Source organism: Misgurnus anguillicaudatus, chromosome 24, assembly GCF_027580225.2.
Source record: "Misgurnus anguillicaudatus chromosome 24, ASM2758022v2, whole genome shotgun sequence".
Classification (NCBI taxonomy): Eukaryota; Metazoa; Chordata; class Actinopteri; order Cypriniformes; family Cobitidae; genus Misgurnus; species Misgurnus anguillicaudatus.
In genome coordinates, this window is record NC_073360.2 from 20797816 (window position 1) to 20813668 (window position 15853).

Genomic DNA, 15853 nt, shown 5'->3' on the forward strand with positions numbered 1-15853 from the left:
ATTCCCGCAATTCCATCGCATAAATTGCATAAATATCCAGCATATTCCATCGCATTTTTTAAGAAAACGTGCTGCAAAATCGAGGATTTTTGCCCACAACAATCACAAAAAAACTCCGCGTTTTTCTGGAAGGACTGTTAAGTCACAGCCTCAAATCTTCGAATTAAAAAATGGAATCGTCAAACGTGCCATGCCCCCATGTCACGTCCGATCCGCTTGCCAAAATGGAAAAAAAACACGTTGAATGTTGCGAGTCAACCTCCTCTAAAGCTATGTTTATGCTCGCCGCGTCCGCACGAGCGCATTGGTGCGTGCAGCAAAACTCAACTAGGAGTGCGCGTTTGGTGCGCGAGACCCCATTTCGCGTGGCGCTGTGCACGGCATTTTTTGTAACTTTGCGCGTGGCTCCGCATCAGAAAATAACCGAACTCGAGGCGATTTTGTCCAAGCAGGCAAGCCTGTGACGTATTTCTTTGATCAATCCAAGCAAAACAATGTATATATTTATCTGACACTCTGGAAGTAAAGTATGGAAACTTTGCAGTTTAAAACACGAATTCTTTTACATGATTCAGAATGTTTGGCTTATATTTGTATTGAATGAACCACTGGACGAGGAATAAAATACAAACCTTAAGATGTCTGTACTGTTTGTTTAGTAAAAACTTTAATGAAATGATAATGTTTAATAAAGACATATATAAAAGATTGTTGTTTTATTCATGTTTTCATATTTATATATCAAACTCTGATGTTAAAAGCACCAGGGTTGTTCCAGCGGACAACTTGTATCTTCTTCTTTGTGTTTGTTTTTGACTTTATTGCTCACGTGGCCCCCTGGCGGTTAAAAAAATAGTGCAACAGCGAGCGCGTCAACTATAAACGCCTCGTCCGTTTAGTGAGGCGCGCGCCCGGTCCGCGGAGGCTTGTGTTGCGGACCAATGCGCAAGCATAAACAAAGCTTAACTTAGCTAGCTACAGTCAGTCAAAAGATAGCATGGCAGATGCAGGAGACACCACGCGAGCTGCTCTTTACATGGAAAATAAAAAACAGCAAGCGCCTCCAGAGCACGCATGCGTGCACAGCAGAACGGCGTCTGTGACAGGACCAGTCGTTTCTCTGAACTGAGATCTGTTTAAGTTATTATTTTAGTTGCTTAAGAGTTATGAAAACAGCATTGAAACATGACTTATTGCGGTATAGTCTCACAATCTCGTCTGAGAGTAATAAAAGCGCGTTTTAAAGGTGCAAAATACTGACAGGAATGTGCATCTCACAGGAAGTTTCGTTTTATCAGGTATGTGCGTGTACCATATTTATCCACTGGCAGCACGACTAACATGGCAAGGCATCTCCGGGTTCAAGGTCAGATTTTATGTTTCATAAAAGTCTAGTCTAAAAATGGCATAGCATGTTTATGTGCTTTCAAAAAATATTGAGAAACGAATCAAACCGTGACCTTAGACTTGAAAATATAATTGAATCAAGGATTCAGAGAATCGTGACACCCCTAGTATGAAGAAAAATAACACCATAACACACTAAAATATTCAGTCAGTAACCACTGTTGAAGCCTTTATCAAGAAAGCAGCAAGAAAACCACATCTGCATGCACCACAGCAACCAAAATGGCTTACAGACACTTAATCGTCAATCTTAAAGCTTAATCAATATTAGTAATGTTAGAAACATCGCCTCCAAACAATATACACAGTTTACTCTTTAAAAACATGACTTGTAGCTAACCGATATTGACATTAAGCCCCACCCCTTCATGACTTTTTGATAAGTCCTTTACAGAGAAGTTTAGGTGGCGTAAGGGTCAGCCGTAGAGTTTAAGACCAACATTCATAACCTACAATAATCTTGCAATTTAATTACCATAGATCATTGGATCCTAAACTGGTAGGTGTGAGATGGTGCCAAGAGTGCACCAGTTTTATGACGTTGTATAAAATACACGATCATAAATTCTGTGTAATCAAACCTCCAAAAAAGATTGTATCATTTAATATGTTTTGTTTAATTCAGATTTTACATTTGAGATTGTTTTATGTAATAAATTGGGGGGGGGGGGTGCAAAGGGATGCCCCTACACAAAAGAGGCACACTCCAAAAAGTTTGAGAACGACTGCCATTGATAATCAAAATTATTTTTAGCTCAAAAATCGGAGGGAGCCAAAGGTTTTCTGTCTGGCACTTCCTGTCCTGACTCCTGATGTTCAGCCCCCCATAGGCAGCTTTGACCTGAACTGTTGGTGTGCCCTGATGAGACCATCTGCTTTGGTCTCTGTGGTGATCTGGCCCTCAGTCGCTTACAGATCAATAGCATGGAAGTAGCGTGGGCAGAGACTGATGCCTGGGAGTGAAATCAGTACTTTGAAATCGCAGTGTATTCTTTGCTAACATCGTGAATGACCCACGCTGAATAGGCAACTAACATTTCATTTATCTGCAGTGTTTCACAGCAGTTAGTGTTTTGTTTTAACATCTGAACGGTACATTCTTTCAGGGCTCAGCTGGCTGTGCACGTGCTTGCGTGTGTTTCGAAAGGATCGGATCCTTTAGGTAAGAATGGGATTGTGTACCGAGAAAGACAGGCTGCTCCGGTCATGCCAGATGTCATTGGATCACTGACAGTCATACTGAAATAACCTCCCTGTGGGAACAGAAATACATGGCAGGGATTAGTTGTATGGTCTAGAGGCAGTGTTGTGAAATTATTTTAGCATTAATTTACTCAGTATGATGAATTGTCTTTCTGCCTACCTGCATAGATACTTATGGGTATGCCTATGGGTAGATTAATGCAGTACTTGTTTAGTTTTCCTAAAATGGGATGCCACCACTGATCTATATAAATGACTGGATTGGGCATAGAACGCTTAACGTAACAGCGTGAGGTGAAGCCAGCGCAGAGTTCGAGCCGCCATCTTGGTATACCCAACCGGCAGACGGCGTCATTGACTTCCATTCAAAATCATGTTTTAAATTCACCCGCTTTACAGCGTATCAGTCACGCAAGATTATTTTTAGGATATGTGCATGTAAATTAACTGTTAATTCTGGTGTTGTTTGCAATGTTTATGTTTTAATCGGGCAGGAAAATGGATTTATAAAAAAACGTTAAGGTGAGTGTGTCTGCTGCGTTCTGTTAATGACACGTTTTTTGACATTCAGCTACACGGTCAGCGTTATTTTTCTAAATAAGTTTAGGTAACTTGTAAGTTTAGATAACATAAAACCAGCAAATTATTGCATGCACAGTTTTTCGCCGTGCTCCATCTCTTTCTCCATAAAGTTTAAATATGGGATTACGAAACGGCGATCGGAGGCGAAGGATCATTTTCATGCTAATATTGGTTGTCATAGCTATTATTTAATGTCAGAAGTGTTGCGTGGGTGTGTTTTGTTCTCTTGCTCAGACATGCAAAAATGTCAAGCCTTTGATTTGCATAATTCTCCCCCTCTTCACGAAGCAGTCGGAGATGGTGTGGAAAGAGGAAGGTCTGAACAGAACTAGACGTAAATGAAAAATGATTCAGTACCCAGTGGAATATGGAAGTCTTCGATAGGCTGAAGTCTGACTGATGAGCTGGATAAGGAAGAATGGATGTTACCAGACGGTTTCAGGAATATGATAAAAGTAAAAACATTTCTAAGTTAGCAGGTGCATTGCAATAATGTGACAAGTTATAAAATCTCTAAAAGTTGTTTTAAGCAGACACGGCAAGACATTTTATTGTTGTGGTGTCATGCTGTAAAGCCCCGCCCACAGTGAAATCCCACTTCTCCAAAACCTCCTATAACAGCTATGTTTTACCATATTAAACCATGATTAATAATGTTCTGGAAAGTGACTGACCACATCTCAACCTAAAATAAATTAGATATGTACTAGTTGATCATTTCCATGTGTTCTCAGCATGGTCCCTCACTATAAACCCTCCCATGGCTTGGCTCTATTATTTGTCTTATCTTGTCTGTGTTTTACTTTATAGGCATGATCACTCATAAATATGTCAGAATAAGATCTGGTTGTGCTTTTTTTTGCTTTTATGTTTACTGGCTTTTCTTTGCAACACCAACACAGCCCTTATACCCCAACAACACAGTCACAGAGATACTTTTGGGAGAGGAACCCTCTTGCTAAAGAATGAAAAAAACAACAACACAGGGAATCAACTTAAAGTTTGCTTAACACTGTCTGGAACGAATCATGTGGGCTACATTCACATAAATTTTAGAATATGGATGTCAGTTTTATTTTAGAGTGTTACAAATGGTTATGACTGTCTTACATTTTTAGGACTTTAGGAAAATTGTCTCCTTACCGCATCCCAATACACAAAGGCAAGCTTATAAGTTAACACTTTACAATAAGGTTGTATTTATTAGTTAAAGGAACAGTATGTAGGATTGTGGCCAAAACTGGTACTGCAATCACAAAACTTGTGGCTAAATTTGGTACTGCAATCACACAACTGGTGGCCAATACACAGAATGACAACATAAACATCAGTTGAGGGCTGCAACTCCACTTTTTAAATCACAATATCCTGGCCAGATCACTGTTGTCAGTGATATAAGTAACTGAAATGAAAATGATTTCTTAATGTCTAGTGACATATCAGGGCCATTTTATGATTAATTTATATACATTTCTTACATACTGTTCCTTTAATGCTTCAGCTAACATGAACTAACAATGAGCAATGCGTATACAACATTTATTATCTTTGTTCATGTAAATTTAGCATTTAGTAATATTATTTCAAATTCGCAAGTTGTATCTGTTAACATTAGTTAATGCACAATGAACTTAGGTGAACAATTATATTGGCATTAAAGTCATAATTCAATTGAAATTAAAAGCTTCATTAATTTTTAAAAAATCATGTGCCCTCATATTTTTTAATCAAAAAAGCTAATCTCCTTCCCTCCTCAATATTACTGCACCAGAGGTCGAAGTGCTCTTCCGCCATACAACATGGTTCTCATTTTTTTATCGTTTTATTTTGTGCCACCATCCTTACTCGTGTAACTCCTCATGTAACAGTCTTTAAATGGGGAAAACATTGAAGTGTTTGGTGGCTTCTAAATTCATCCTTGTTTGGATCCTAAGGACTGAATGGGGCTAGGCTAAATGCTAACACATTCACGACCCGCTGTACAAAGATTAAGTGCACGCATTGAAAAAAGATAGATATGTATTTATTCGTCTAAGTTGAGGTAATAACATAGTAAAATGTTGAAAAACGGTGGCGTTTTCCTTTAACGAACATTAAGAAAGGTTAATAAATAGTCTATGTTAGCTTACTAATATTAACAAATAATACCTTATTGTGTAAAGTGTTATATTTTACAATAATAATTTATAATCTGACCCGGCAGGTTCAATATTGCAGGTACTTCAGTTTGACGTCATTTGGGTTCAACCCACATAAAGATTAGTACGTTAGTCACCTGCAGTTTTGCTTGAAACCGAGATGGTGAAACGTTACTAATTCAGACTAAAATGTCTGAATGGAGAACAAAAGGGAACCTGACAGTAAAAACGGGAAGAAGAGGAGAAATGCAGCATGTCTGCAATAATGCTATCTTGAGAGAGAGAGAGAGAGAGAAAGAGAGTGTGAAAGCCGTGCGGGCGGTGGCAGGTTTTCCATCAGGTGCTGAGGGAGCGGCGCGGCGCTGCCAGACTGAGGGGGTGAGATAAGTCTCTGCCTTAATACCAGCTCACCATAGCAACGGTGACGTGAGGCCAATGCCTGGGAAGTGAACCAGGAAGTCCCGTCTTTGAGGAAAGGAGAGAGGGAAGAGATCCTGGTTTATCTGATGGTTAGCTATAGAGATCAGGCGAATAGATGTTATGTTGCTTGTCTTTTCAATTCAATTGAAGCTGGTCTTAAGAGGCTTTCGTGTGTGTGTGTGTGTGTGTGTGTGTCATGATGTTGTCTCATAGTATCCATGTGATTTATTTACCTTTTATTTGACCATTTGTAAAAGCAAATGTTACATTTTCACATTGCAAAAAGAAAAAGGTCGTTTGCACACGCTGTGGGTATTTGTGTCTGGATTTCCAGTAAATTATTTAAATGATTTTTTGTTTTTCATTTTAATTTATATTTGTTTTATTTAATATTTTGGTCACATATAAGTTTGCGGACCTACTATTAAAACCACTGGAAACCACTATTAAATAAAACTATTGCCTCAATAAACTTATTCATTTCTGATTATTAATAGTTAGTAGTTGTAAATTTTTGGTATGGGATAGGATTAAGGGATGTGTATGGGCATGCAGAATATGGCATTAATGTGTGCTTTATACACTCACAAAAAAGGTACAATATCTATAATTGGGACAGTACTCTTTTAACTCTTTCCCCACCAGTGTTTTTATTTTTAAAGTTGGCAGACAGCGACAGCATTTTTATGATTTTCACAAAAGTTTAATGCCTTCCAGAAAATGTTCTTCTTTAAAGGTGCAGTGTGTACATTTTAGCAGCATCTAGTGGTGAGGTTGCAAATTGCAACCAACGGCTCAATCCACTGCTCACCCCTCGCTTTTGAAACGCATAGAGAAGCTACAGTAGCCGCCACCGGTAAAACATGTCATCGTCACAGACAAAAAGTTTGTCCGTTAAGGGCTTCTGTATAAACATGCCGGCACAAAATGGCGACCTCCACATAAGGGGACCCTCGGTGTATGTAGATAAAAACGTCTCATTCTAAGGTAATAAAAACATAACGGTTCATTATAAAAAGGTCTTTAAATACCCCAGATAATTTAGTTTTGTATATTATTTTGCATTCCTGTCAAGAGATCCTTCTAAACATTACACACTGCACCTTTAAATATATAAACATACAATATGTAAGGAATAATTGACGACGGGCCATTGAATTATAAGAAAATAATGCAAAGGACCGGAGTCAATTATTCCGCTTATACCACGGTTACCACAAACATTGCTCTGGTGCCTATTTTTAAAACATTTGACAAGTTAGGTATGCGGTTTACAGAAAAATAATCAACACTCATAGAACATTTCTCAGCCAATCAGAATGCAGCATTCAACAGACCCGTGGTATAAATTAAATGAAAGAACAGACCCCCTGCTTTCAAAAAAAAAATTCATCCTACCTTTATTTGTTCTCTTTTATCACCTCAAATGGGTAGGTTTCTTAAAAAATACCAAATTTTAAGCAAAAAAAACCTGAGAAATCGATTTTAGTGAAGGACTTTTGATAGAGATCATTCAGAGCGAACCTCCAAATATACACAGAGTTTGAACCCTTTGCCCTAAAGGAATACTTCCGGGTTTTATAAGTCGGGTAAGAGTGCCACCTGGTGGATAATAGCAGAAATACGGATTGCCGGAAAAACTTGTCATTGGCAGGGAAGCGTTTTCTCTTTAAAACTCGTCCATAGCGGGGAAAGAGTTAAATATCCTAATTTGTACCATTTAGGTACAGCAATGTATCTTTGGGGTACCCCCCCAGCGACCACTTTTGTACTTTTTTTCTGACAAGGTAGTGAATAATGAACAGTCAATATTACTCATGGTATGGTAATAAGCTGCATTTTAGTAGCAATTAATAGCAACAGTTATTTGTGAGATCTGGTCCCCAAACTAAAGTGTTAGCGTTTTTTTTCTTGTTGTTTTCTATCTGGAAAACTAATTAAACATAATTTTGGATGGTTTTTTTCTGCTTTAATCATTTGGTTCATAGAAAATATTGACAATTAAAAAGGGCACATTGAAGTTTATTTGAAACATAACCTGCATTTAGTTGAAATATATCAACTTTGTTAGGTTGTCAGTGCTTTTTAGTAATAGAAAAGGGATGAGAGAGTGGATTCGATTTCATTTCCCTGTGTATCTGTGCTGCTGGCTAAGAGTTTTATGCATTAGAAGGGTCATTATATAACCGGTCTGTCTCGATCAATTCAATTTCAGATTTATGTGCATCCATGTTTGTATGCCATCCCTACATGCGTTAAACAAACAGATTAGTGAGCTCAAACAGATGCCTACTGTCTCTGTGTCCCACCAGCAGAAGAATAACAGTGATAATAACACTCAGATCTTTCTGAAATGATTATTTTAGTGCTGCAGCACCTTAAAACTAGTCTTACTTGCTTTTAACACATCTCATTAAGTGTGCCAAACAAGACCCATGTTTCTTAAAATACACATTGATCATAATCTGTTATCTGCTGTAAATAAGGGTCAAACATGCTCCTGTACCGGTTTTGTCAGCTTGTATGATGCCAAAAGCAAACCGTACAGTATGTGTATCAAAAATTAACAAGTTAGTATGTAGACGGTGTAAATCCAGAGAGAACATAATGTAAAATTTCTCACATGACAAACATAAAAAAGGTGTGAGGGCGTCAGTCACACGCTACAGCGTTTAGTCACACAAAAATGGCCTTGGAGTGGTATAGAAATGTGGTTAATGATTCTGTTTTTAATCGTTTTGTTTTATACAGTATCATGCAGGAAAGTAAACGTAGCCTTGAGTCTCTATCAGATACTGTAGAAGAGTCTTGCATTGTAAAGTTTTCCAGCAAGCAATTTTGCGTCTAAAAAGACACCTAACAGCCATCCACAGCCAAGACGTCTAGGCTAAAACAATGCAAAATTTAGTCTATCAATGAAAATCTAATGGACGTCTAATCATTGCCCAAAATAAAATAAATCAAGCAAATATCTAGTAATTACTGTTGACTTTGCTACCATAATGGACTATCTATCATACATCTTGCAAGTGATTTTGGCAAAACGACATGTTATTGAATTCAAGTTTATTTTGGCTAGAGGTTACTCTTAGCCTGACTAAATTAGCTCTATAGTTCACCTAGACTGTGAAATGACAGCTATTGCTTGCTGGGTGTACAGGCTCCTGACATGAGGACCAATGGTGAATGGAAACTTACTGATGGGACTCAGGGTCTCTCTCTCTCTCTCTCTCTCTCTCTCTCTCTCTCTGTTTCTCTTCCTCGCTCGCTCTGCCTTTCTCCCAGGGTGACTGACTGTGTTTGGGAAGAATTAGCTATAAAGATGCCGACCGTGCAGTCTTTCAGTTTCTATTTATTATGTTTTTACTCTGTCCTTTGTGACTCTCTTGTACTCTTTCTCATACACACACAGACTCGCACATACTTTTAGTCAATCTCTCTGTTTTGATTGGTCTCTCTCTCTCTCTCTCTGTGCCCCTTTCCAAAGCACCCTTTGTTATACAAGGTTCTTGCCATTTTTAAGATCTCCTTTTAAACAGCAGAATAACATGTCTTACACATTTACAATTAAGGCAGTTTAAAAATTAGGGAAAATCACAAGATGGTAAAAACAAGCAGTACAATAATTCAATTTCCTAAATTCAGGAACACTCCGATGTTAAAGAGAAAAGATTAGCTGACTGACTTTAGTTTATTCATACATTTATTTTACATTTAAATTAATGCATTGGGCAGATAGATTTTTTATCAGTATGTGTGTTCCCTGGGTTTGAACCATTGACCTTTTGCGTTGGTAATGCATGATTCTGTTATTGATAGTTGGGGGGTGTGCACACCAAAGCTTTTAAACGCGGCTAAATACGCCATATGGACGCCGACTGCCAGCTTTCTTCAGCTGAGCACTTTGGTTTCTGTGATAATTCTGCTTTGTTTATCAGTCGTTGTACAATCCGCCGGTTGATTGTTGTGATGTTTATCCCACCCCTTCTTCACTATGATTGGACGGCCGTGTGAGAACTGACATTGACAAGCTGAGCATTTCACTCAGAGTTGAATATTTTTCAACTCTCGGTGCGGAAAAAACGCCAGGTGCTGGCTTTCAGCGCGGAAAAAAAACACAGTGCTTCCATTGGAAACAATTGAAATCATTTGCCAGCTGCTGGCATAAAAGCTTTGGTGTGCACGCCCCCTTAGTTTGAGTGATGTCACATACAGTATAATAGTGCTACATAGACTACAGTGGGTTTATTTCCTACAATTTTTGCAAGAAGCATAATATGTGTTTAAGGGGACATTCCACTTTTTTTGAAAATATGCTCATTTTCCAGCTCTCCTAGAGTTGAACATTTGATTCTTCCTGTTCCACAGGAATCCATTCAGCTGATCTCTGGATCTGGCGCTAGCATTTTTAGCATAGCTTAGCACAATCCATTGAATCTGATTAGACCATTAGCATCGCGCTAAAAAATAACCAAAGAGTTTCGATATTTTTCCTACTTAAAACTTGACTTTTTCTGTAGTTACATCGTGTACTAAGATCGACGGAAAATTAAAAGTTGTGATTTTTAATCACTTTTAATGGCAGGCAGGGGACTCTTTTCGGGCAGTACGTAATATCACTACGCCTGCTGCAGCCATGTTACATCAGCAAAGATCCTTGATTATTACGCCAGAATGAGAGTATAGTTCCTAGCCATATCTGCCTACAAAATCGCAACTTTTAATTTACTATCAGTCTTAGTACATGATGTAACTACAGAAGAGTCAAGTTTTAAATAGGAAAAATATCAAAACTCTTTGGTTATTTTTTTAGCGCGATGCTAATGGTCTAATCAGATTCAATGGATTGTGCTACGATATGCTAAAAGTGCTAGCGTTAGACCCGGGGATCAGCTGAATAGGTTACAAAACGGTAAGAATCAAATGTTTAACTCTAGGGGAGCTGGAAAATGAGCATATTTTCAAAGAAAGTGGAGTGTCCCTTTAAGTGTAACTAAAGTAAACATGTCAGCAGCACAAATATACTCACTTTTGTATTATATACTAAAAGTATTATATTCCTGCTTCAGTTTTTTTGTTTAAACTATCTTTTTCCAGGTTATAATAAAATAGCAATCAGGGATTGCTTCATGTTTATAGCAAATGTAATTTTAAAAGTCACTTCTCTTGTTCCCTTGTCAGCTCTTTCGAGAGGTACGGATCATGAAGGGCCTCAACCACCCAAACATAGGTGAGTGTGTGTGCTACTTTCACAAAAGCTTCACGACACTTCAAAATCATTGTTGATATCAAATGTGAATGACTCATCTCAATCTTGGTCTTCTCTCGCTTCAACAGTTCAGCTCTTTGAAGTGATTGAGACCGAGAAAACACTCTACCTTATTATGGAGTACGCAAGTGGAGGTAAGATCCCCTTTTCTACACGCATACAACATATAAACTGCACCTATTTAATTGCTGTATGTACCCATGAGCTTTGCTAAATACGTGCATGAATAAGCACACATGTGCCTTTATAGTCGATGGCACATAAGCATGCATGTGTGTGTCTTTTGCATCTATCAAAAGCTCTGAGCTGAACGCAGCTGCGTGGACCCCGTCTGTTATCTCTTTCCTTCTTTATTTTTTTATTTTTTTTGCATGTGCGTTCAGTGAATACAGTCCCGCACAGCTCAGTAATTAAAGCGATTTCTTATAGACAGTTCAAACTTATTTAATCTTCAGCCTCGTCTCTGTTGAGACTCTCTGTCCTATTTGGGGCTCTCAATTCAGCTTCTCTCGTAATGTATCACACGTTTCCACTCTTAATCTATCTGATAATGCTGATTTACATGCAGACGCACACACATGCATGTTCAGCAGTTGCAGGCTTACATTGAACGTTGGCAGTCTGCTCCATGCTTTACATCTCATTGGAAGCTTATTCATTATGTGTATACTTCTCTTCCTTTAATGAATCTAATTCTGTCGTCAGTGAACATGCAGTGGAGTGATAAATTGCGTCCGGTCTTGAGTATTAAGTAGACGACTTCATTAGTCAGGAAATCCCCAATTGATTGCACATATTTTATCTAAATGAGTGATACTATGGTCTCCATTAGCCGTATTGTTTTAAGGATGTGATGGGGTTTTTGAAGACATTTTTTGCTCATTTGCAAATGGGAAAAAGAATGTCTTCATCCAGTACCAGATACAAACTTTAATTCATTATATTTGTGGTTCTTGGGTAAATATGAATTTTTAGATAGTTTTCTGAAAAATAAAGCAAGACCAATATTTTTCAGTGTTGCTTAAGTCAGGTGTTTAAATGTTTAAAAAAACGCTGTCACTAGGACAATACTCAATAAAAAGCCAATATGTACCATTATTTATATAGGTATGTATACATTTTGTACCAATATGTACTTTTCAGGTAGGCGTACTAATATGCACTCTATGTACACAATAGGGGTGTAACGGTTCACACTTCTCATGGTTTGGTTTGTATCGCGGTTTTATGGTCACAGTTTCGCTAAGAATAATGTAAAGAAACATCACTAGTTTAATGTTCATTATTTCATAGTCAGAATTTAGTCAAAGCAAGTTAATAAACCACCAAACTATCATTATTGGCAGATATCAGTCTGAATAATCGGCTATTGGTATCTATGAGGTGTAGTTTTTTAAAAGTGTACTACCCCAGTGACAGCTTTCGTACATTCATTTCTGAGAGTGTATAATTCCCAGTTTAATGTGCGTGCAAGTCAATCTATACAATTACACTGTTCCTTTGTAATTGTTATTCTGTGGTAGGCGAAGTATTTGACTACCTCGTATCTCATGGGAGAATGAAGGAAAAGGAGGCACGTGCTAAATTCCGGCAGGTAGGACACAAATAAATATCTGAAACAAACTATTGTATTAAAGCATCCTTTTTCTAAAGTATTTAAGAATAGATCAATCTTTTTAAAGACTTTTCACTGTTTTTGAGTCGTAACAGACATTCTCTACATGTCAATGTTTCAGATTGTGTCTGCAGTTCATTACTGTCATCAAAAGAATATCGTTCACAGGGACCTAAAGGTTATTTTTCTTCTCATGACTTCATATACTAAATCATATACTGCTTTTAGTGAAGGGTTTTAAGTGTTATACTTTTTTACTTTTGCTCATTCCCGATCATATATATATTCCTACATGCTACCTCTCTCAGGCGGAGAACCTCCTCCTTGATGCAGACTCCAACATCAAGATTGCTGACTTTGGCTTTAGTAATGAATTTACGCTGGGCAGTAAGCTGGACACGTTTTGTGGCAGTCCGCCCTACGCCGCTCCCGAGCTCTTTCAAGGGAAGAAGTATGATGGGCCAGAAGTGGACATCTGGAGTCTGGGGGTTATTCTTTACACGCTGGTCAGCGGATCCCTGCCCTTTGATGGACAAAACCTCAAGGTTAATTTCTTCTCAAAGTATATAAAACACCAGTGTTTTGGCATTTGGTAGATGCTAGGAAAATTAGGATGATGCCAATGTGGACATGACATTTCCTCGAAAACATACAAAACTATGTAAGGTAAATACAGACCAGACTACAATAGTGTGTTTTGCAATGAGCATCTAATAACTAATCACAATTATTTTTAAGTACATTTTTTGTTTACTCTGTTTTGTTGCATCTACCTGATTTAAAATCTGTGGCTTGATGCAAAACTGATTAACTGTTATTAATAGCTCCTATGTTTAATTTTGAAGTGGCTTATGGCAACATTTTAAATAATTTTTAAATGAGACACCTCACATGCAACAACTTGTCTTATGAAATGCTTTTGTGTAGGTCAAATGTGCCGTGGGGGTAAACAGGTAGGTGACTGGTAATAATCACATGAGATGTTAAACAGAAGTCTGTGTTATTCCCTCAGGAACTGCGTGAGCGCGTGTTAAGGGGGAAATACCGTGTACCGTTTTACATGTCTACCGACTGTGAAGGCATCCTGCGCAAGTTTCTCGTGCTCAACCCCACCAAGCGCTGCACCCTGGAGGTGAGGAGGAACTGCGCCTCGCAGTCAACAGCCATGCCCTTCAAGTCCTATTGGGTTTGCATGCCATCAGCATTTGCCTAACTCTGATTCTCTGTTGTTTTTTTAGCAAATCATGAAAGATAAATGGTTAAACGTTGGGTACGACGGGGATGAGCTGAAGCCACATCTGGAGCCTGTGGAGGGCTATAATGACTCCAGCCGTATAGGTGAGAGACACTAGAGACCTTTGCCATAACATGACCTTAACATGACTGTTCTTGAAACTTTAGGCTGACGTTGTCTAGTTTCTCACCCTAGTTTCACACATACACTACTTGCAACAGCAATTCTTTATTTGGATATAAAGCATCTTATAAATAGTTATTGGGAGTTGGCTGTTGTTACAAACTTACTTATAGTGAAATTTATTTTATAAGAACAGGAGTGTCATATTTACATCCAAATAGTAATGCGTCTAACCCTCAAATCCAAAGTGTTGCTATAAACTTCTTGGTTATCTGGTTTGGTCATGTTTACTAAAGTACTTTTTATGTGCCTGTAACTTGCGTCAAGCTAAAAAATAGGTGGTAAGTAATAGTCAAGTCACTGTTGTCTCCCTCTGTCCATACAGATGTAATGGTAGGAATGGGTTACACCCGTGATGAGATAAAAGACGCACTCACTACGCAAAAGTACAACGAGATATTTGCCACGTACCTGCTGCTAGGCCGCAAGAACGAGGTGAGACAGGAACGCCACTGTTCGGAGACCAACCTAATTGCTGTCTTATATGTATATAACATCTCATTTCCTGTGCAGGATGGTTTGGAGTCTCGGTCAAGCAGCAGTCTCTCTCTAGCACGGGTTCGACCCAGCACCATCACAAACGGCACCAGCAAACACTCGTCCACCTCCTCGTCCAGCTCCACCTCTGCCTCCACACACGCTAAACCCCAACGCAGTGCTTCTACCTACCACCGGCAGAGGAGGCACAGTGACTTCTGTAAGTACACAAATCTTCCCACACTCTCAAAAATAAAGGGACAGAAGCTGTCACTGGGCCGGTACCCTTTTAAAAATACCTAATTGGGGCATATTAGTACCTCAAAGGTACATAATGGTACCTAAATGATAAAAATTAGGAATTTTTTAAAGGGTAGCATCCCAGTGACCGCTTCTGTACCTTTTTCTGATGATGCATGGATAATTATATATATAATGTATTTATATGTATATTTACATATAAATATAATATATAATATGCTATAAATCTATTGTAATAGATCTATTATAATATATAATATTTATAGATAATATAGATATATTTATATTTATATATATTGATATCTGATTAAATTTGAATGCGCCCAAATAATCCTGACTTTACATAGACTTTAATCATTTATATTCATACCAAAAATGTGACGTTGACCTCATTTGCGTTTGGAAATGAACTTTGTTGTTGGTACCTAACATGAAGACCTTTTTACAATTGTCAGGTGGGCCATCAGTGCCAGTAGCCCACCCCAAGCGCAGCCCCACCACTGCAGGCGAGGGAGATCTGAAGGAGGAGCGTCTGCCCTCACGTAAGACCAGCGGCAGCGTGGTGGGCAGTCGTAGTATCCCTCCGTCCAGTCCTATGGTCAGTGCAGCTAATAACCCCAACAAGGCAGAGATCCCAGACCGCCGCAAAGATGTCAATGTAACAACGGTAATAACACACAAATAAAGAAACATCTTCATCTTGTTATAAGAAAAAATTATTATGTGAATTGACAATATAGTATATGTATGAAAACATAAATCACCCTCAAGAAAGTTCAAGTGCCATACATTAAAACTTTCCCTACATCCAATACACCAATGACAACAACTTTCCCTCGGGATATAATGTACCATGTTTGGATTAGTATAAATCGGGAGTCAATAGTCACAGGGTCATTAGTGACTGCACAAACTGTTTTTTCTTTTAAAGTTTTATGAGATAAAATGCACTGCAAAGCACTGAAGAATCCATTATAGTTACATTTAATACAAGAATAAGTACACTGAAAAAAATAAAGCGTGAATTTACCTAAAAATATAGTGCAAAAATATCATTTTTGCTT

At 38.3% G+C, this 15853-nt stretch overlaps 1 protein-coding gene across 11 annotated transcripts in view; it reads left to right on the forward strand.

Annotated features, from left to right (window-relative positions):
* mark4b (MAP/microtubule affinity-regulating kinase 4b) overlaps positions 1–15853 on the forward strand; it is a 49320-nt gene that overhangs the window by 20646 nt on the left and 12821 nt on the right. For all 11 annotated transcript variants that reach the window (XM_055196487.2, XM_055196491.2, XM_055196485.2 and 8 more), the window contains exons 4-13: positions 10932–10980; positions 11088–11153; positions 12543–12613; positions 12756–12812; positions 12943–13179; positions 13647–13766; positions 13873–13972; positions 14377–14486; positions 14565–14748; positions 15245–15456. In XM_055196487.2, coding sequence (XP_055052462.2) covers positions 10932–10980; positions 11088–11153; positions 12543–12613; positions 12756–12812; positions 12943–13179; positions 13647–13766; positions 13873–13972; positions 14377–14486; positions 14565–14748; positions 15245–15456 — 1206 coding nt within the window. The remainder of the gene's footprint in view (positions 1–10931; positions 10981–11087; positions 11154–12542; positions 12614–12755; positions 12813–12942; positions 13180–13646; positions 13767–13872; positions 13973–14376; positions 14487–14564; positions 14749–15244; positions 15457–15853) is intronic.